At 44.6% G+C, this 22,354-nt stretch overlaps 2 protein-coding genes and 1 long non-coding RNA gene across 4 annotated transcripts in view; 1 reads left to right on the forward strand and 2 right to left on the reverse strand.

Moving 5' to 3' along the window:
- Window positions 1-6,874: 6,874 nt before the first annotated feature.
- On the reverse strand, window positions 6,875-11,509 carry MED19 (mediator complex subunit 19; the record flags this gene model as incomplete). Its single annotated transcript, XM_083576379.1, has 5 exons — window positions 6,875-8,533; window positions 8,689-8,783; window positions 8,941-9,037; window positions 9,873-10,129; window positions 11,287-11,509. 5 exons carry the CDS (start codon window positions 11,507-11,509, stop codon window positions 8,465-8,467), a joined length of 741 nt encoding a protein of 246 aa, XP_083432505.1. The 3' UTR covers window positions 6,875-8,464.
- On the forward strand, window positions 11,133-20,797 carry TMX2 (thioredoxin related transmembrane protein 2; the record flags this gene model as incomplete). Of its 2 annotated transcripts, none has more annotated exons than XM_083574856.1 (8): window positions 11,133-11,239; window positions 14,440-14,500; window positions 15,656-15,769; window positions 16,564-16,640; window positions 17,556-17,662; window positions 18,944-19,009; window positions 19,429-19,558; window positions 19,676-20,797. In XM_083574856.1, 7 exons carry the CDS (start codon window positions 14,458-14,460, stop codon window positions 19,817-19,819), a joined length of 681 nt encoding a protein of 226 aa, XP_083430982.1. In that variant the 3' UTR covers window positions 19,820-20,797. The 2 variants fall into 2 exon arrangements, with proteins under 2 accessions (XP_083430982.1, XP_083430981.1); XM_083574855.1 differs by lacking the exon at window positions 11,133-11,239 and adding an exon at window positions 11,893-12,081.
- Window positions 20,646-22,354, reverse strand: part of LOC310746160 — a 223,564-nt gene continuing 221,855 nt past the window's right edge. Inside the window, exon 2 of the long non-coding RNA XR_014540497.1 lies at window positions 20,646-22,131. This is a non-coding gene — a long non-coding RNA (uncharacterized lncRNA). The remainder of the gene's footprint in view (window positions 22,132-22,354) is intronic.

Raw genomic sequence — 22,354 nt, forward strand, 5'->3', positions numbered from 1 at the left:
TTTCTAATTTCTGGTAGATAAACATGTAAAATATATATGTCATAAGTGCTAATAACAACCATGATGTTCATTCAGAAAGTCAGTGCTTTATTTCATTCATTCTTTTATTAACTATGGAAACAGATTCTCCTTAATTCTTCTACTTTAGAGACTAAGGAAGGGGCTTGGCTCAGAACCGGCTACAGCAGTAATGGCTTTAGGCCTGCTTGGTCCTTCTAGAGTGATTCAGTTTCCATAGATTTTCCACCTTGGTGAGTTAGTTTAAATTATCCCAGAATGTGTGCTTAAGCTCTTCAACGGCTCTTTTAAGTGTTCTGCTTCTTGTTGATGACAGCAAGAGTGCTAATTGCCCCAATTACACTTCTGAACCAGAGCCTTGATGTTGCTTACTTTGCCTCAAGGAGAAGCCTTTGAACCTAGTTTGTATCTCCCAATACCTGCTCATCATCTGGAAGAGCTGAGTAAGGCTGTGGTAGTACAGTAATGGCGACTAAGCATCTGACAGACACCTTCATGAAAGCAGGCTATAATCCTATAGCAGGCAGTCTTCAAGAAAAGGGAGTTCCTGGTGAAGACTAGTAGGATTGTAGAAAGGCTTCTAATAGCCTGTGGGTGGGACTCATTAGGCTGCTCTGTAATAAATTATAATTCAAGTGATCTTGGGAACCCTGGCTTCTCACTAGCTGCTGTTCATTTGCCTTTTTGCTAGGAGACAAGACTAACTTAACTTCCACAACAGTGCACATTGCCATGGTACGCTTCCATACCGGCAAATCTGCATGCAGTGTAAGTTGGAAGGGACCGCCTCAACTAGTTTCTGCTGCAAATTGCACAAAAGTTATTATGAAAACTGTCCCTGTTGAATTTCTACTCAACATATAGCAGCTAGACACAGCCTCATACTGGGATTGGGGGCGGGGGAGAAACACATGGTGTATTTTGTCAGGGATAGAGAGGGTGGGGGCTTCCCCTATGGGATGCTCCTTTAGTAGTTTGGAACCATGGGCTCTGCTGGCAGTTTGATTTGGAGATTTTATTCGGTCCCCCTCCCACCTGAAGTACATATAATTGTGATAACTGCATATTCTTCCCTAATCTGTCCCTGCCTCTGTTCTTTGCCTTTTTTTTAGATTGAAGGCTGCTTGGGATAAGGGCATGTCAGACCTGTACTTTATAACATGCCATACACATAGGTGGTGCTGTGTGAAAAACAACTGCAGTATTGTAAGTGATTGTGCAGAGTGTCCTTACTTGAAACTGATGACCTTCTAAGCTTCCGTTCCCATTTCCCATTTCCTTGGTGATCTTTTAAGAAAGAAGATTCTACAACTTGCCTAAGCAGCTGGTTCCATTTCTGATCAGCCCTTTCCTCTTGGCAGTTTTCCTATAATTTTAAATCTGGTCATCCCCCCCTTTTTTTGTTTTATAACCCCTTTTGTATCTGCTATTTTTGAGATGGTCAACAGCATCCCTTAATCTTCTGTGAGCTGAACACACTCAGCTCCTTATCTTCTCCTTGTATTCATAAGTCTCATATTCTTTTGAACTGTGGTTTTGTTGTTGTTGTTTAGTCGTTTAGTCGTGTCCGACTCTTCGTGACCCCATGGACCAGAGCACGCCAGGCACCTCTGTCCTCCACTACCTCCCGCAGTTTGGTCAGACTCATGTTTGTGGCATCGAGAACACTATCCAACCATCTCATCCTCTGTCGCCCCCTTCTCCTTGTGCCCTCCATCTTTCCCAGCATCAGTGTCTTCTCCAGGGAGTCTTCTCTTCTCAGGAGGTGGCCAAAGTACTGGAGCCTCAGCTTCACGATCTGTCCTTCCAGTGAGCACTCAGGGCTGATTTCATTAAGAATGGATGCGTTTGATCTTCTTGCAGTCCATGGGACTCTCAAGAGTCTTCTCCAGCACCATAATTCAAAAGCATCAATTCTTCGGCGATCAGCCTTCTTTATGGTCCAGCTCTCACTTCCATACATCACTACTGGTTGAACTGTGGTACTCTGTTTTAAATATCTCTTTCTGACACTGCTGCACAGAATAGTATTATGGGTTCTGCTAATACAGGTTGGATTGGCCTAGCTGTACAGCTTTGCACAGGCTTGTCGGACTGAACCCTCCCCATCTCACACAGTGACGCATTAAGAATCTGCAAGTCTTGTCATACCACATTTCAAGAGACCCCCTTGGAGAGTAATGATGTAACTTTGTTATGAAATTAACTTAAAATTATGTTTGAGTCACACCGTTGCAGAGGGAAACCAATGAACAGGGAGTGACTTGTTGAGCTTCAGTCAACAATATGGGCTTTTGGCTGCAAGAAGCTAATGGTTAGCATTGAAGAAGGCTGCCATGTTTCCAGGCTTGTAAGTCTGCCACCCCCACCCCCACAAAGCAGATGTGGTCATGAGTAAAGAATAGGGCTAAGCACTAGGCAGGAGATCTGGATCCATCTTCTGCTTCTGCCATAGTTTCTCACTGAGCAAATCATTTTTGATCCCAGTTCCAAATTTTTAAAATGGAGTACAGCAGTGACCTACCTCACAGGGTTGTTGTGAGGGCACAAATAAAGATTGTAACACACTTTGCTAATTAAAAGTGCCACAGACGTGATTGGTGATGGTGTCTACTTGGGTAATAGTCCAGTTAATGGTTAATAGTCCAGTTGTGTAACATTAATTTGTCTGTTCTACAGATTTTTTAACTATTGGCTGTGTTGCATGTTAAACAGCTGCCCACAAAATGAAATATAATACTTGATCAAAAATAGAAATCAAAGTAATGTACATTTGACAAAGATAAGAGCATGGGTAGGTATTCCCATCACTCAAAAAGGTGTTATTTACTCCTCCAAAAATTTGACAGAAGCACAGATATCTGTGTGACTTGCAAAACTAAAACTAAAAACATAGGTAGCTGTATGTATAGTATGGTTATGTCCACAAAGACTGCTGTATTTGCATAGAATACATTGGTCTGCGAGGCAGCTACGCCCTATGGACCACTCAAGTTCTTTTACAGCCTTCACAAAAAAAGAAAGAAACCCCACCAAAGCAGACCTTTCAGGGCCATAATTTTTCCCAAATTACAAAAGAATAGTCTTTAACCTTGCCTAACTTTGTATCTGCCACTTGTAATCCATCTAAGCTTACTTGTGCCTAAATCTTAGAAGGAGGAATGGAATGTGATTTTGTTGTGACTTCTGTTTTGAAGGGAAAGCCACAATTTTAATCATTGTTTCACTGCAATTTACTTCAGTGCTAGTATCTGCTGTCAATATAGGTAAACCAAAATGTTCAATACAGTGGATGTTTAATGTTGAGGCATATTTGTGTATGTAAATAATAGTTCCATGCACCACTGGTCTTCAGCTGGTGCATTAGGGCCTGATCCAAGGTGGGTCGCAACAGGAGCTGTGCCACCATGCAAATAGTAAGGTAAGAGATTAAGAAATGGGTCCCTAAATGCATGTTTGAGTTAAAAGTGGGCCCTGGGTCTGCAAAAGTTGAATGTCTGCCATACAGCATGACCTGGTAGCAGATTTCAGACCGCTTACTATTTCCTTGGCAGAAGGACAAAACCTCATTGTTTGTGACCCATTTCTTCTCCTTTGTGGGAATATGTAGGACCCAGACAAAAAAGAGGGGGATTGTCTACACATCATTACACCAGCAGGTGTCTGCATTCAAAGGTTGCTAGTGGATCTGGGACCAGCTACCAGCTGTCAACGGATAAGCTAGCCAAGGACTGGACCTCTTTCAATGTGTAAACTTTTTAGATTGGTGGGGGAGGGTTAGAAAATATGGCAGAGGCTTGTAATGTTATGCATAATGTTGGATGAGCTTTACTGCCTTTCTGTCAACACCAGAAATTGGGATTCCCAAGTGAACTTTGCTGGGGAGTAGATTGAAGATTAAAAAAGGAGCACTTCAAAGGTATGGTATTCACTGCTCCAAGCAGTGATGGTTGCTGCATTAGATGGCTGGAGAATAGGTTTGTCAGTGGTGCCTCGGTCTTCACAAAGCATTATGCCACTAAATGCTGTTAGGTTAACAGCAGCAAAGGGCTGTCACTCTCCTGTCCTCATAGGCTTGCTTAGAGGCAGGTGGTTTAACATGGTGTGAAGCAGAATGTTGGATGAGATGGGTTATTGGTCTGATTCAGCTGGGCTATTGCATTGTTAAAGAGATTGTGGTGCAGATTTACCTGTGGGCTGCAGGAGGTGGTGCAGGGAGCCCTGTGGCTGTATAGCAGGAGAAGAGGTGCTGTGGGGTGCAGAGAGAAAAAGGCTAACATAAAAGTTTAAAAGAAACCAGTAAAAAGGGAGAGAGGCATATTTTTCTGCAGTTAGCACACCACTCGAACCTTCATCCCAAAGCTCTCCTGTAAATATGCAAATCTCCACACAAAATTTAGCAGTTTAATTGTACCTTTAACAACATTTATTGCAGAAAAAACTGTCATGAGCTAGAGATCACTTTGTCAGATAGCACCAAGTGTTATCTTAAATGGGTGGAGATGCACATCTGTGCAGAAACACAACAGTCAGAGGGCTCAGTAATACAAGAGAGAGTTGTGCTACATTATGCTGCAGAGCACAAATAATCAGGCAAAAGGATGAAAGATATAATCAGCTAGGGCGTGGCGCATTCCCAACTGCTAATAAAGTATGGCAGCTTTCATGTTACAGGAGTCTGTCTGGCCGTTGTGTAAGAGACTTTATAAAGTTACCGTACTTTGGAACAAAAAAGATTTCAAAGGGAGGCTCCAGAATGATGTTGCCGAGTTGGAATTCATTTTCAGATCTGACACCCTAACTTATGTCTCAGTATAGTTAGGGAGTGCCTCTCTCACAGCTGTCCCACTTTCGGTGTTCCTGTTCACCATCTTGTTTTCGGCAGTTTGTTAATATTTGGGAAAGTTTGCACCTACTCTGCTAGGATTGCATTGCATTATAATGCTGCCTCCTCTTTTACATGTGAACCAAGGAAGCTGTTTTGTGCATTGTACAAAGTGGGCTCTGGCCCATGAAACCTTATGACACAATAACTATTAAGTCTTTTAAAGTGCCACTATCCGTTTTTGTTAATGTACGATTTGTGCATTATTGGTGTGATGCATTTCTATGTACAGAGAAATATTGCACATCTTCCTGGTGCTACTAGTAGTTGATGGGTGTTGTCTCATTTCCAAACTGTTCCAGTGCAATGCTTTGGGGGTTGGTAGGATTGCCATACATCCAGAATTTCCCAGACATACTGGAATACCGCATTTTCCAGCAGAAATTGGCCAAAAGTCTGGGAAAATCCAAACATATGGCAGCCCATGCTGGCAGTGCTCATTTTCCCTTAAAACTAAAGAAAGCTCAACAGTTTTTCAGTCTGGATTTTCACTGTTTGAAATAGTGGCAACCCTATGGTTAGTCCTGCTTGTATTGTCTTGTGGCTGACATGGTGACTTCGTTCCTCTCAGGTGTGTCTGCCTGTGCTGCCAATTTACGTTGTTCTAAAGAATATAGAAGCAGATTGTTCACACCAGTTTCTGTTACCTTCCACAATTCCCATTGATGCTGCCCAGTTCAGCCTGGATTTTTTTCTTAATACTAAAATGCTGCCTGTGGAGCTACTTGCATGGGAACACCCACCTGACACATAGGATGATCTGGGGTGGGGAATCTTTGGTCCTCCAGATGTTCTTGAACTACAATGCCCATCAACCCCAGTGAACATGGCCAATGGGTGCTGAAGTTCTCTAACATTCCAGGGGGGGTAGGCTGAAGGCATGTTTCCCTTCCCTGAAACATATCCCCAGGGCTGCAGAGGAGATGACAGTATTTTTCTGATGGTTCTGGGTTGGGAACAGAAAGTATTCCTTACCTGTTCTTCAGGATGCAGAAATCACCAGTGACTTAGAGGAACAGGACCAGCCAGTTTTGCCCCACCTTTCCTACTAGCAATGGCTTTTAATTTAGATGCATGGGATAATTGGGGGTAGAGAGGAGTCGGGAGTGGAGTAGACTTTCATCCTTTCCCTTTATTATCATCAACTTTCTTTTGTAAGCACATGGAAGAGTAGCAAGCAAAGCATTATTATATGATCCCCATTTACTGCCTCGGCTCAGTTTTGCTCTCTGTAGCAAAAGCGTGAAGAGGATGGTGATGGAATAAACAGCTCATACTGCTCTTCTGAAAGTACTGAGAGCAAAGGAAATGGCAGTCAGATTGTTCAGGGGGCAGCAACAGGAGTGTACTGAAAATAGATCCAGGACCTAGTAATTTTGGTTACAAATGTCTTCAAGATGTAAGGGGAAGAGAATAAAAGAAACAATTTAACTGTCCAACCACCCTTCTCTCTTTTAATATTTATTAGCCTGGTATATCAGGAGGAGGATATACAGGTGGAGAACCCAACTCTCCTTCCTTTGGTACCCAGGCAGTGTAGCGTAATGATTATGGTGTCATAGTAGGGGAACCAAAAACTCACTGGGCGTTCTTAGGCCAGTCACACTCAGCCCTAGCCTACAGGATAAAGTGAAGTAGGGAGGGCAGAAAGTATGTATGCTGTCTTGAGCTTCTTAGAGGGAAGGTAGGACACAAACAGATAAATGAGACGAGTAGATTTTCATGATTTCTACTTTCCACCTTATCAACTGAATCACTGCATCTTGCTGTAATCGGCGAAAGACCTATGTATCTGAATGCATAACCAGGCCTACTTTACCAAAAAAATCCATACTTTTCCACAAAAAAGCACTGGTAAAGCAAGCTCCCCCATGGAGCAACATGAAGTCTGCACAAACTCCTACTTCATAGGAGTCCTTGGACATTAAGCAAGCCTTCCTGTGCAAGAAGACCAGCATAAGAGACAAGCAGTATGGAGCATATCACTAGAAAGCAATTTATTAATACTGTCAGCCAGAGCATCATTTCCAAGTGGCATCTATCATCTCTGTGAAAGGACTGATAAGGCGATCTATGCAGGGATTTCTCAACTTTTTTTTTATTTCATTAAAATTGGCAGGTGGGAGGTTTGGATTGGATCCACAGCACTGAGGGTGTTAGCTGTTTCCATGATAAAAACAGTCTCCCTGGAGCAGCTTATTCACTGGGGGTGGGACCCACATTTACCCCTTGAGGCAGAAAATTTATATTGGGGGAATCTGATTTTAAGAAGTTACAGGAACTCCAATCAGGGTCCTGACATTCTCATGTCCAGTTTGTCCCTAAGAGGCACTCTTGGTCAAAGTGCAGTTCCACCCTCATTCTGATCCTTAAGCTCAGGAAAGAGATGTTTTTACTGTGGATGAAATTCCCCTTCCTATAGGAAAGAAGAAGCAGTTAAGATGGCAGGCTATTTCCAAGCATGTTCCTCTTGTCACTCCAAGGAATTTTGGTGCAGTAGATAGGGGCAGATTCATCACCATCTTTGTCTTTAAACGTGGGACAGACTAGCCAGCAAGATGACCAGCTGACAGTTTAAGGAACCATTTCTGCCAGGGTGCTCTGCTGAGGTAGTAATTCAGAAAAAATCAGAAGAATAGGATAGAAGAAAACAATGGTTTCTATTTGTCCAGGTTCCTGAAAGAGGCTTCCATCTGTTCACAGCTGAAGTCTGTTGCTGAAGATTCCACTTTCTCCCTTCTGCTGGCAAAGATTTAAATGATGTCAGCTTTTTTTGTTTTCAAGTTTTATTTTTAAAGGGATTACATGTAGAGAAGCCTTTACCTGGTAAGTGAGCCCTTAGGGGAAAATATCACCATATACACAGTTCTGTCCTTGGATTCACAGTATAGCTTCTTGACTTACATGCTTCCACAGTTAAAAGAAATTTGGTCAATGCTTTCGACTTAACTCTCTAGCTGATGATACTAAAGCAGGCCTACTTATCAGCATGGATCAACTCCGGGAAGGTAAAACCAACCTTGTCTTCTCTTTACTCCCACCTCACAGTTCTGCAGTTTCTCCCATTTTCCTATTTAGAAAAAGCCCGATCACATTAGCTCTTTTTACTTAGGCAACTAACTCACCCACTAGCCTTGGGCCACACTTTACAAAAGAAAGCACTTCTAGAGTTTCTCCCAATCTATTCACAGTGCAGTTTCCAAGCCCATGATACGAGAGGAGGTTCCAGACCCTCCCAAGTGCTCCAACAAAGGTTTAACTAAATCACGAGGCAGACACATCCCAACTTAGTCAGGACCATTCTGTAAAAAGGAAAAAAAGAAGAAAAAAACCCTCCCCGAGTTGACAGGGCTCCCATATAAAGACACCAGTCTGCATTGTGTCGCAGGCAAAGTCTATGTTCCTTATAGAGAGATCAATGGAGTCCCAGAAGTTCCACTCAGTAGGGATGAAGGGGAAGCAGGGGAAGTATATGAGTCTGTGGTGACTCCCCCATTATTGCTGTTCCTCCTTTTCTTGTCAAAGCTGTAGCACCGTCCAAGATAACTCCATGGCAGGACTTTACCGGAGGCTGCTGCTGCTGCTGGCCTGAGAGCTGCCCACACCAGGGTGTTCAGGGCTATGCCGATTCTAAAGAAAAATAAAATGGACACACATGCAAGAATGAGAATGAAAGTTCTCAACAATAATGAAAGGCCAGGAGAAAAGGCCCCACATCTCAGTCAGTTCTCTGGCACCTGAGGGTACAATTACTTGAGCTGGTGGAAGAATTCTTCCCAACTTACTTTCTTTTTCTTCTTCTCCTTCTTCTTCCTTTTCCGCTCAGGGTCATCCTCTTTCTTCTTCTTTTTCTTCTTGTGGTCAGAATCTGAAGGAGTTTCTGCCAAGAAGAGAAAAGGAACTGAAGCAGGAACTTTGGACGAAGCAGGAATTGCGGTAGCTTAGGCCGCTAGACTGTGGAATGCTAAATTGGAAAGGAAGGGCAGGGGTTGGTGAGGGCAAATGCAACCACAGGGCTCAAGGAGGAAGCTTCTTACCTGGAGGGACAGGATCCTGCGTACGACTCTGCTTGTGTTTGTGCTTGTTTTTTTTCTTAGGTGGCTGGATGTGCATTAAGCGACACTGCTCTGGCAGCTGAGGTGGCGCAAAAGAAACAAAAGAGCATGTTAGTCCACTGAATACCACATCTGTTGTTCCAGTAAATAACCACAGGAGCAATCATTTGCAGGGAGGGGGTTGCTTGTCTCTTTGGTAACCTGGTCCCACCGTTATCCCCCATCAAAACTTGCAAGAAAAGTTTCTACTATGTTCACTAAGCTTAGTACTTGGGTCTGTTATGAGCTCGGAGCTCCCTAGACTCCTTGGCAATCTACCCTTCACAGAATATGGCTAAAGATTTACTCTGGAATTCACATATGAGTCAACCTTCCTCTTCATACCTGCTCTGCAAAAGAGAGCACTTAATTTGGCAGTACAGTGGTACCTCCGTTTACGAACTTAATACGTTCCGGAGGTCCATCCTTAACCCAAAACCATTCTTAACCCGAGGTGCGCTTTTGCTAATGGAGTCTCCCGCTGCTGCCGCGCCGTTGCCACCACACAACTTTCACTTGCATCCCAGGGCAAAGTTCGCTACCCAGAATACCTACTTCCGGGTTTTAGCGGAGCTCGTAATCCGAAGCGTTCATAAGGAGGGCGGTACGCAACCCGAGGTTCCACTGTACTTTTCTTTGTGACTCCTGCTGCCTGGGATCCCTCCCTAACTTCAGCCTACCTACTACTGCCTATTCCATCAAGGGAGATGGATCCCATTCTGCTGGACTCTTAGAAGTTTCTCCTAGTACTCATATTCTCCAGTGCACCCTAACATCCATTTCCAACTCTGGCATATTTTTTTTGTCATTGAGGTCATTTTCCCACCGACAGTCAATATTTCCTTCTTCCCTTGCAGCCCCCACCTCTAACTTACCGGGCCTGCATGGAGACGAAAGCCTGTTAGCATGGTACCGGTGATAGGGTTGAACGAACTGCTGCAGATGGGAGGCTTCTCAATGAGAGAACGCAGGCTGCTGTTGTCATGTGAACCTGGCAAATCTATCATCCCTGGTAGGTCTGGCAGGAAGTTGCTGAGCTTCTCCTTCACCTTTTTACCACAAAATTTGTTGTAGGCATGCTCCAGGTTGTAGTGGGTGATCAGGTTTGTGCTCCCTGTTAGTTCTGTAGTACCTGGCAAAGAACAAAGGACATAACAATACTGCCTATGTTTGGCTTGTTGGGATTAACAGGACAAAGGCAGATAGAATCTGGCAAGCAAATCCTTCAAATACGACACTACTTGCACCTGCAACTGACTTCTTTGTTGAGATGACAAGAGGGCATGTCCAGCCTCATACACCCAAAATGCTTTTGGTGAAGCCAGATCAAGATAAAGCCTTGCTCTGCTTTCTGAAAATGTACTTCTCTTCTTGATAGGCTGAGGCATCCTGGGAAGAAAATCCCTAAAGTCCTATTCATGTATACTTGAAATTAGGTCCCACTTATGCCATGGGAGGTTGCTTCAAGGTAATGGTTTGTAGGACCCTCGTCTGGTAGCAAAGCAATAGTTTGCACAAACCACTAAGCCAAATCTTGGATTCACGCAAATCATGGTTGCTGTGCTTCTTCCTGAGTCCTGCTGATGCACTACTCAAGGTCAAGTTTGGCTATGCATGACATCCAAACTGGGCTCATGTTCTGTCTCTCCCGACAATCCATGAGCTGTTTGTTGTTGATCACTCATAGTTTGGGGGAGACAACCATGACCCCCGAGTTGGCATGCAGTGCTGAGCCAAACCATGGTAGTGCAACAGCCACAGCCTTTGCTCTGGGAATGTTTGCTCTCATGTGCTTAGCCAGGTTTTGGCATAGTGTTGTTACATGTTCACTGGGCCCTATTTGCTTATGGTATTTAGACAATGCTTTTCAGACGGACCTTCCATATACCGTAGATTAGTACAGCAAGCATCTATTAAAGCAGAAAAGACAAACAGGGGCTTGCCATGAAGTTAATAATGAACTTCAGCGGCTTCCGCCTCGGCAGCGTCAAATGCGGGTGCACTGCATGACTCCGCCTCCCTGTTTTGATCCGGCACCTCATTGGCCCCCGGCAGCTGCCAATCGAAATCCCACCACTACCTGCGCTTCCGCCAAGTCGTCAGCTTCGCCTGTTGGGTCTAAGTTCCCCCAGGAACAGGGAGGAGTGCCCATCAAGACGCAGCCGTGTACCTCTATTGGGCCATTCCCCCGCGACACTTCGTTGGCATTGGCCAAGGATGCAAGGCCCGCCTCTACATTCCGGTAGGCTGAGTGGCCCCCCGAAGCCCGCCCCCTCCAACAGCACTTACCTGGTAACTCGCGCATTAGGTAGAAGGGGCCGCTGGCGGCCGCCGCTTTCTCTCCGACGGGGGTCACGGCAGGGACGGGAGGTGGCCCAGTCCCCGGTCCTCCGGGTTTCCCTGGTCCAAAGCCCAGCGCGGCGGCTGTGGTAGGCGGAGGCGGTTCCGTCCCTCCGAAGAGAGCGGAGAAATTCTCCATCATCCCGGCGTGCCCCGCGCAATCTCCTCCCATTGGCTCCGCATCTTGGCTGTCCCCTCGGTTCGCCTTGTTTTCATTGGAGGGCGGTGAACCCTCCTCTTACGTATAATTGGCTAACTAACCTGGAAACTGGGCCGCGTTCCGATTGGACGGTCCTCTGCTTTCTCGTGACGTATTTTTAGATGGCCGCATGACATCGACAGCATGCGTCGAGAGGCCCCCTAGTTTGTATTCCGAATCCATCCCTGCGATTCTGAAGTCGGCCAATGATAGTGCGCGGTGTTGCTCTAAGCTCCGCCTTTCCGTTGATTGGCGTAGGCATTGGCCAGCGAGCCCGAGCGGAGGAACGACGAGCGTGCGCCGCCGGCAGGCGCTAGAAGCTGTCGGCGCGGGGGCTCGGTCAGGGTGAGGTGAAGATGGCGGTGCTTGCTCCGCTGCTGGCCCTGATCTACTCCGTGCCTGGGATCTGCCGGTGGCTGGCACAGCCCTACTACCCGCTGTCGCTTCTGCTCTCGGCTGCCTTCCTGCTGGTGCGGAAGGTGCCGCCGTTATGCCACGGGCTGCCCACCCAGCGCGAGGACGGGAACCCCTGTGACTTCGACTGGGTGAGGCCTTCCTCGGAGCCCCTTCTGACTGGCGCCCCCCTCACGCCCTCTTACCTCTATGGGGCTCATCCGGCCAACTGCTGGGAAGGGAACGTTTCTCCCCTTTGCCCAGAGAAGTCGAGATCTGCCGTTTGGCATCCTCGTCCCGGAGACTCTCGACTCTCCGACTGGAAGGAAAAAGTCTTTCTTTCTTTCTTTCTTTCTTTCTTTCTTTCTTTCTTCCTTTCTTTTCGTCCTGGGCGCCATCAACTGATAGCGCTGTTGTTGTTTTGATGGCTGGTAGTGGCCATGTACTAGTGAAGGGTGACTAACTTGCGGCCCTCCAGATATTGTTTATTTATTTATTGAATTTATATACCCCCCTGTACTCGGAGGTCTCAGGGCGGTTCACAGAACAAAATCAAAATATAAATCCAGAATACATAATCAAAATAAAACAACCCAATATCCCCCCCCCCCAATTGTTGGGCCCCAATTCCCACCCTCTTTGGTTACTGGGCATGCCATTTGGGGTTGGTGGAAGTTAAGAGGCCAACCCGATCTGAAGGGCTGCAGACTAGCTGCTGTTTAGTATTTTATTAATCACCCTACACTCGTAAGGTCCCAGTTGTTTTAATGGTTTTCAGAATGACACACACAAAGGCAAGACATGATAATAGTTTGTGTTTAATGTAATAAGCTCCTCCACCTCAGGAGAGGACCCCAAGCACAGGTGAATTTCTTCCCAACCTCTGATGGGAGTGACCTCCAGAAATATCTGCCAACTTTCACACACAACCTCCCTTTAAAGTAGTGGAGACCTGCTCTGATCTCCACTTCCCAATATGCTGGTATTTGTCTGGCTGTCCTGTTCAAATCTCAATGCTTATAATACCACCAGAGTGTTTGTTTGCATGACAAACAGCCCCAGGTTAGATAGTAAATTCAAAGTGGTTCCCACTCGCATTCTTCCTCTGGTTCTTCCTCCTACTATTGCTTACCATTTCCTGCCCTTTCCTCAAATGGCTCCTGTCCTTGCACTAAACTGCATACAAAAGTTCAAAAGAGCTCATAAAGGTGTCTCTGAATTCTCAACATCTTATGATAGTTTTTTTATGCCTGGCAACTCTGCCAGAAAACTTCCATTTCATTTTGTGCTCCCCTTCTGTTGTAAGGCACATGTGTGCTCAGCAACTCAGTAAGTCAAAATTCCTTTCCTGCTGCTTCTTCTTTCATATCTCCAGTCCAAACCTCAAAAGAAGCTGCTTTGAGTGTGGTAACCCATAGCACTTGTTCTCATGTCACACTGTGGAGTTTCCTGCCCGTATGAATTGATCATGTAGGAGAATGTAGTGATCACAAAACTAGTTTAGTTTTATGGGCAGTCTTAAAAAGACATTTGGACAGACAGCCTTTGAATTCTTTAGATGTGATACATGTTTTAATCATATGGCTTGCAGTAAAGTATTAATTGGGTCATCTCTGGTTGTGTAATTCTGTGGGCATGACCATAGGTTCTGTAACAGGTAAGCAACAGGCTGAGAGGACTTCTGTTACCACTTGCAAGATTAGGGAAGTTTTTAATGTTTGATTCTATTTTTAATATTCTGTGGGAGCTGCCCAAAGTGGCTGAGGAAACCCAGCAAGATGGGCGGGGTATAACTAAGTTGTTGTTGTTGTTGTTGTTATTAACACCTCGCCATGTGTAGGTTGCAGTTGTACTTGAGACCAATTCCTATATTAATGAATTGGCCCTAAAGTTTGTGTGTACCGCTTAATGTAAATTGCCCTGCACATAAAGCAAAAACAATTTTTTATTATGGTATCTTAAGTCTACAACAGTGATATATTGTGCTAGACACTAGTTTTTCAGATGTACCACGCTGTATTTTGTTGTGTAAAGGGCCACAAAAATTGTTTGGTTTTGCTGCAACAAGATATCATGGTTATTCTTTTTGTATTTGCCTCATAAAACACTTTAACATTTGAGCAGGATGTTTATGCAAGATTGCACTAGCTGTTTTAGTGAAAAAATATTTCCACTGCAAATCATCCTTTACGTGGAGGTAGTTAACTGCTTAATTTGTTTTTCATGTAACTAGAAAAAGGTAACATAGAGGACTTGCACGATTTACTAAATGTACAAAATAAGGGTGATCCTTGCATATGCCGCCACATAAAAGTCAGCTCTAGTTTTATTTCATCGTGCACCTGCTTGGTTTGTGGTCCTGAAACTTCCAAGCAACTGTAAGGTTCCTTTGGAACTGGCAGTATGACTAGCTAGATGATGGATAAATGTGACATCTGCTCTAAGGACAGGCCAGCTGGTCCCTTTTCCCCTCTGCTTGTACAACCACTTACTGCCATCTTTCTTTTTAGCGCGAGGTGGAGATTCTTATGTTCCTCAGTGCCATTGTGATGATGAAGAACCGCAGATCCAGTAAGTAATGCTTGTTCTTTATTTCTCTCTTTTTGGAGTAAAGCTTACAAATGATTCAGAAAACAAAGATTTCACAGCTGGCTTTAACCTGTATCGAAATCTTACTCACCAGTGTGGTGTAGTGGTTAAGAGCGGTAGTCTCGTAATCTGGGGAACCGGGTTCGCATCTCCGCTCCTCCACATGCAACTGCTGGGTGACCTTGGGCCAGTCACACTTCTCTGAAGTCTCTCAGCCCCACTCACCCCACAGAGTGTTTGTTGTGGGGGAGGAAGGGAAAGGAGAATGTTAGCCGCTTTGAGACTCCTTAAAGGGAGTGAAAGGCGGGATATCAAATCCAAACTCTTCTTCTTCTTCTTCTTCTTCTTCTTCTTCTTCTTCTTCTTCTTCTTTAAAATCAGTATGGTCCAGTCAGTATGTTTTGAATAAATAGCTGGTACAGAATGGGATGTAAGTGGGATGAGGTTGTGTCAAAAATTCACACAGAAACAGAAAGCACCTAAATGATTTGAAAAGTTTTAAGATGAATGGCTGCTGCTAGGCCCTTGTTCCTCTGCCACAATCGGTGCATTGTCCCTGTGCATTCCTGCTGTAGGAGTGGCTTCAAAAGGTGACCTGTCTGTTTCTTTTGTTTTCTGTTCCATAATACGAAGATATGGAGGCCAGCGGGGCAAAGCTTCCATGTGCCAAGACTTGGTGTATTATGGGTGAGATTAAGTGAAGGTCAACATGGAGGTGATAAGAATATAGCAGAGAACAGTGACTGCCTAAGATGAAAGGATATGCAGAATGTGGGGTTTAGCTTGAAATGATATGGGAAGCAGGAATGACCTGTGGGCATGAAAATAACACACTTACTAGTACTGCTCGCAGGAAATGTAGAAAGCTACAGCATATGCTGTAAAATACAAAACTTAGCCTAACAATGTTAGCCTAGGACAGCACTCGTTTGACAAGAAACTCACACATACCTTGAAAACTACACTGTGTGTGTATATCTATCAATAGGCATTCTAAATATGTAATCTGTCTTGCACAGAAAGCTTCCACAAATTTTTAAAAAGTTAAGCTTCAGTCAAAATTCCAGCTTGTTACTGGGCCTAGCAGTGATACAGATAATATCAGTCATAAGAATGTGCCTCTTTCTCTCTCTCAAGTTACTGTGGACCAGCATGTGGGAAACATCTTCATGTTCAGCAAAGTAGCCAATGTCATCCTTTTTTTCCGCCTTGACATCAGAATGGGACTGCTCTACCTCACCCTCTGTATAGGTGAGTCATCCTAGTTATATCCTAGTACTAGTTCTAGTTATATCAATTGAGGAGGACTTGGACGTGATAAATAATAGGACTTTAGATGCAAAATCCACCAGTTCTGCATTACCACATAATAAATCTTTCATAATTCCTCTATTTTTGGGCATTATTCTTGTTTATAGGGCAATGCCAACTTGCATTAAGTGGAAATAAGACTACCCCATGATTGCCATATCTAACACTGCAGCTGGAATCTGCTGCCTGAATTCCATTTTCTTGAGCTATTGGAGGAGGGCTGTGGGCTGGAGGAATCTTCATTCCTGGCAAGAGGAGAATATAATCCAGGGAAGCTTTTGAGAATTCTGCCAATCTCAAAAGCAGGGAGGAACCACAGCTTTTGTAGAGCACCTACCTTGGAGAGCAACTGCTAGTCATTTTAATTCAGTACTGTAGTAGGTGGACAAAAACTCTGGTCCCATATAAAGCAGCTTCCTAATCCCATCCCAGCATAGTGCTAAACCAGGGGTCAGCAAACTTTTTCAGCAGGGTGGGGCGGTCCACTGTCCCTCAGACCTTGTCGGGGGCCAGACTATATTTGGGGAGGGGGGAATGAATGAATTCCTTTGCCCCACAAATAACTCAGAGATGCATTTTAAATAAAAGGACACATTCTACTCATGTAAAAACACGCTGATTCCCGGACCGTCCGTGGGCCGGATTTAAAAGGCGGTTGGGCTGGATCCAGCCCCCGGGCCTTAGTTTGCCTACCAATGTGCTAGCTAAGCTGTGCTTGGTGTGTGCCTTTTCAGTGTTCCTGATGACCTGCAAGCCACCTCTGTACCTGGGTCCTGAATACATCAAATATTTCAGTGATAAAACAATAGATGTGAGTATTTTATTCTCTGCACTCTCATTTGTTCTTGTGGACTTGGATAAACTGGGTATAGCTTATTATTTTGGGTATAGTGTATTATATTATGCTGACCTCGTTTCTTTACAGTAAGAAAATGAACACAATAAAAACCCTTGTTAAAACAGAAATAGGCAGTGCTGGCTGAAAAGGAGACACTGCTTCAACAAGGTTCCACAGTGACCACCTTGGAAAATATGCTCCCCTCCCACTTTTGTCACTGGATCTGAAACATTTATTTTCGGGCAACTGGATAGTCTGCAGCTCCTGGCTTTTCCTGGCAGCAGCAGTGACTGAACCAGCAGAGAGATGATGATGATAACTGTCCACTTCCCAGGCCGTAGATGGTCACTGTTGCTGCTCCAACTGTATGTTCTACCTTTTCTTTCTTGGAGCTCAAGGAGGCATATATTCTATACATTCACACACACACTTTGTTCTCATAACTACCTTCTGAGGTAGATTGGCCAGAGAGAAAGTGTCTGGCCCAAGGTTGATTGGCCACTGTAAGATGGGCTGGCTGTTCAGATCCAGCAGGCTTCTACTGATAACCTCCTGTTCTTTGCCAGTGCCTCTCAACTCCTGGAACTCTATGGGTTTGGATTGTGATTGCTGGTCCTCCTGTGCAGCAACTTTCCCCAACCTGGTGCCCTCCAGGTGTTATTAAGCTGTAACTCTTGTCATCCCTCCCCATTGGCCATGCTGGCTGTGGCTGATGGGAACTGGAATACAAACCATGTTGGAGGGCACCAGGTTAGAGAAGGGTTGATAGTTGTGTGATCCTGCCTCAGGATAGGGATTGTCCTTTTGTATCCTTTCAACTCTATTGGAGTGTTGTATGTGGACATTTGAAGGATGTGCATTGTGTCAGCCTTGATCCCTCTTTTGCAGGAGGAACTAGAACGGGACAAGCGGGTAACCTGGATTGTGGAATTTTTTGCTAATTGGTCCAATGAGTGCCAGTCATTTGCTCCCATCTATGCAGACTTGTCTCTCAAGTGAGTGGTTTACTCTTTAATAAAGTATGGTGTCTTAGCGCAGGGGCAGGCAGACTTCAGGCACATGTGATGCCTAAAGTGTGATGCATACTTTACCTCCAGCACTCAGCATTTTTCTTGTGCTGAAGGGTACAGAAAGGCATTGAGTCCAGTATGTTCCAGTGTGATAACTATTGGGCTAAGATGAGTGTGTATTTTTATGCTGTGAACTGCCCTGAAATCTGTGGATGAAAAGTGGCTTATTCTTATTCTTATATTTCTAAGATTCAATGTTTCATTTGTTAGGTGAACAAACATAAACTCACCAGGTTATTCTGATTGCAGCCCCGATGTACTGCTGGCTTTTAAGAAAGAGTGTTACTATAGCCATGCAAGTTATGGTTTAAGAGAGGAAAATTTAGTATCCTCTAAAGCAAACTTTAATGGGAAGGAACCTTAACAAATAGGGAATGCCCATGAATCCAGGCCCTTGTGGTTGCAGAAGGCTAGTGCTAATTCTTTCTATAGAATGGCAATTTAAAATTGAAGAAAATTAGTTCCCAAGAGAGTTTACTTTATTTGTGGTTCCCGTTCTGAGGTTTATGAGACCTAGTAGTTGAACTAATGGGAAATGGATGGTGGCAATAGCTCATTAGCAACTGGCAGATTCTGGATAAAACTCCATAGGAGATTCTGGTGACCCCACCAGACACTCAACTGAGGCAAAGACCTCCCCCCCCCCACCCCCTTGTACTGAGGTACCAAAGTGAAGGATTACTCTTTAAGTGACTCTTGGCAAGGGCCTGCCTGCCGATGGCTTTTTTTGAAGCAACCCATTGCTTCCAGCAATGACCAGTAGATGGCCTTAGTGTAGGAAGTGTTTTCCTTTTTAGTCCCTGTAGAGTTGAGTTATACATCAACGTCGTGGTTGCATAAGCAGGAAAAGGGTGGCTGTATAACTCAACACAGTAAAATCTAAAGCTTCCCAGTGCTTAATCAGAGGAGTAGTTCAAACTTGAGAGAAGGGAGAAAGCCCCTGGAATCAGCTTAAGGCTGTGCTTTCCGTGTTCTTTAATATTCCGTGTTATTGTCTGAAAGCACATGATGCCACAACCTTGGATGAAGCTGAGATCATCTAGGTTTGGTTAGTGTCTGGATGGGAAAGTGTCTGGGACACATATGTATGCTGCCTTGAGTTTCATGCAGGGAAAAAACAGGATGTGACCGTTAATGAAATAATAAGCATCTCCTTTGTTACATGGTGTTTCTTCCTGCATACTAACCATTGCTGTGCCTCCCCAGATACAACTGCACCGGATTGAACTTTGGGAAGGTGGATGTGGGTCGCTACCCTGATGTGAGCACCAGGTGAGCTATTTGCTGTAGGAACCTTGGGAGAATGAGGAAGACCACAAGGCTAAGTGCGTGATATGCAGCACCATGAAAACTTGTTTTCAATTAGCAGGGCAGTGTGGGAAGAGGAGATGCCGTGTTGTGAGTAATTCATATTAGGGTAATTCAAATCAGAAAATTTTCTGATTGCCTAGAGACGTGTAATTAGCATGTTTATTTTACTTGAATTTAATAAACAAGGCTAAAAACTTAGAATCAGCTATGGTGACCTAATAATTATTTGTAGTTGGCATTCATTATGACTAATGAACCTGTGGAACAATATTTCCTGAAGGAAAAACAAATCACTAGAAAATTTCCTGGCCCACATCAGTCTCTGGCTAGATGTTCCTTTTCTTATTCTCCCTGGACTCAAGCCCTTTGTCTCTTCACAGGTACAAAGTCAGTACATCTCCTCTCACTAAGCAGTTGCCTACACTAATCCTTTTCCAAGGTGGGAAGGAGGTGATGCGCCGGCCACAAATTGATAAAAAGGGACGAGCAGTCTCATGGAATTTTTCGGAGGTACGCTCTATCTGAAGTTTCATTTGTATGCTGTCAATATCAGATGTGCGTCTTGTATTAAGCTGGGGGTCAGTACAAGGTAACACAAAACAATGCTGATCTTTCTTTTTGTCACAGGAGAATGTGATTCGGGAATTCAACTTGAACGAGCTGTACCAGAGAGCCAAGAAAGTGTCTAAGCAGCCTGAGGTCCCAGAGGAGTCTCCAGAACAGCCTGCTATCCCTGAGGTCCCCAATGGAGAGAGCAAGAAGGACAAATAGAGCCCAGAGGACTGGACTGTGTTCCTTTACTGTTTAGCTCCCCGTTCCTCTTCCATTGCCATTCTGATCTCTCCCCTGGGACATCAGCCACAAGCTGCTTTCGCCCACAACGCTGGTGCTGGGAGATGATTGTACATGCCAGGGAGCTTCTGTCTTCTGAGTGTAATTGCCATGGAGCTTCTATCCTCCTGGGCTCAGTGCCTCTCTGCTGGCAGCTACTCGTTTCTTTTGGACTTCTCCCATCCCCTGATCCTCCTTCCAGGAGTTGCTAGGTGTAGTTTCAGCAAGATAAGATGTGGCCCCAACTCTATAGAAGCTAGAACCTGTTTCTGCATCTAGATGTGGGGCTGCATGCTTCTCTGGCAATGAATAAGAGCTACTGGGGGGGCACTGTAAATGGGCAGGATGGGAGGAATCACCACTTTCGGCGGAATTGACTCCCTCCTGTCAAAGCTGTGACACCTCACTCCTGTTTGAATTGGCTTTATGCAGGGTCGTATCTGTGGCTGAGAAGCTACGGGTATCATTGACCAGTTTTGACTACTTGCTACCCACTGCCCTCTACTGTACTGACAACAGAGCTTACGTGGTCTCTTCCCATCCCAAGCCGATGGGTGGACGCACAATGTTTATTTGCTGAACTTGAAAGGGCTGCTGTGCCAGAGAGTAAGCAGCAGCCATGCAGTCCTTATGGATTTCCTGTTCTCTGCATCACCATCATCAGCTGCTTGTGTGGTGTAATATGCTGAGGGTGCTGAGGGTAAGAAGGGGGTCCCTCCTGCCCCCAAACTGGAGGAGTAGCTGTTTCTGCCGTCCAGAGTCATAATTGACAGGGTTCTTATAGCTGCTAACTCCATTTCCAACCCAGGGAGCTTGTTCGTGGATAGGAACAAGCTCCACTTCACTGTACTCATCCACCTTCACACTTCTGTTAATTGTCTTATACGGCTATCTCTAATAAACAAACTTGGGAATGTCTTCTTTTTGTTTCTGAGTTGGACTATGACCACAATCTGTAGTGATTTATGCAAGCATTTGCTTATTCTTATTCTTATTATTTATTAAATTTGTATACTGTCCCTTCATCCATAGATCTCAGGGCATTCTGTACTTTTTTTTTTTTAAAGGATGTTTCCTAGTGTCCAAGTAAATTTTGTTCACTGTTTAGGGCTCGACTCTTCTGTATGGGATGGGGGCTTTGCTACGCTATCCTTCTTGGTGCTCTCTACCAGGCTGTAGAAGTCAGCATGCTGGCTGAGTTGCTGGGAAGATCTTGGAAAACTCCAGCTAGGGTCTCCACCAGTTTTTAGATGGAGGAAGCATCAGTTTGAAGCTGGACTACAATGGGGGGGGGGGGAGATTTAAGTCTTCCTCTTCTATTTTCCTTATTAAAATTCCCCCTCCTAAATAGTCAGCTGAGGCCAATCATATAGATAGGTGTATGTTTTCACCCTGGGGAAAACTGTCGGTGAGGCTGAATTAGGGGAAGGGTTAACACCCTGCATCATAGTACCAATCCAGACCCCCCCACACACACCTGCTTTTAAACCTTTAAAGAAAAAAGAAATTGTGTTTGAAGAATAACTGCCCTCAGCTTCCTCTGATCATCTGATGTACTGCTGTTCCTCACACATGCAAAGGCATTGCTTTTGTCTTCCCCAGACATGCAACTGTTCATAGGCTGGGCCAAAAAAGACACCACTGCCAAGCCAGATGTGAAAGGACAGTGTAGGCCACAGAGTGGCAGCACTATAATGGTAACCCTGTAAGAAAGGAATAAAAAGGACCTTGCTTAGATCAGAATGCCAGCTTGTGCTTCTGAAGGGCATGCCTATATTGTTTCCTCCTAATTAAAGGCAGATACAATCAGAGACAAAAGATTTGAGAAATGGGAACAATTTGGAAAGCATGATGTAGAAGGAAAAGTGAGGATAGGGATGCCATGCTGATCATCATTGGAATGACTTCTATAAACAGAGAAAGGAAAATAGCACAAACTTCAGGAACTATAAGCAGGCAGCTCAATTTACAATGGAACTGCAGTGGTTCTGCTAGGGTAGATAATGAAACAAGTTCCCTAAAAGTAGTTGGGGGCTCCTAACTTAGGAGGTGGATGTGTCTTACTAAGGAAAGGTAGGAGCTGTTCACCCACAGATATTTTATTTATTAAATGTGTATACTGCCCTTCATTCAAAGATTGCAGAGTGGTCACAACATAAAACAAAAGATTCTGTGTTTGCTACAGTGCCATATGATGACTTGACAGTGCGAAATCACTTCCCATGGCTGCTTTCAACCAGATACAGTGGTACCTCAGTTTCATATGCTTCAGGTTACATACGCTTCAGGTTACAGACTCCGCTAACCCAGAAATAATGCTTCAGGTTAAGAACTTTGCTTCAGGATGAGAACAGAAATCGGGCTCCGGTGGCGCGGCAGCAGCAGGAGGCCCCATTAGCTAAAGTGGTGCTTCAGGTTAAGAACAGTTTCGGGTTAAGTACGGACCTCCGGAACGAATTAAGTACTTAACCTGAG

Source organism: Podarcis filfolensis, assembly GCF_964270895.1.
Source record: "Podarcis filfolensis genome assembly, chromosome: 1".
NCBI classification, from domain to species: domain Eukaryota; kingdom Metazoa; phylum Chordata; class Lepidosauria; order Squamata; family Lacertidae; genus Podarcis; species Podarcis filfolensis.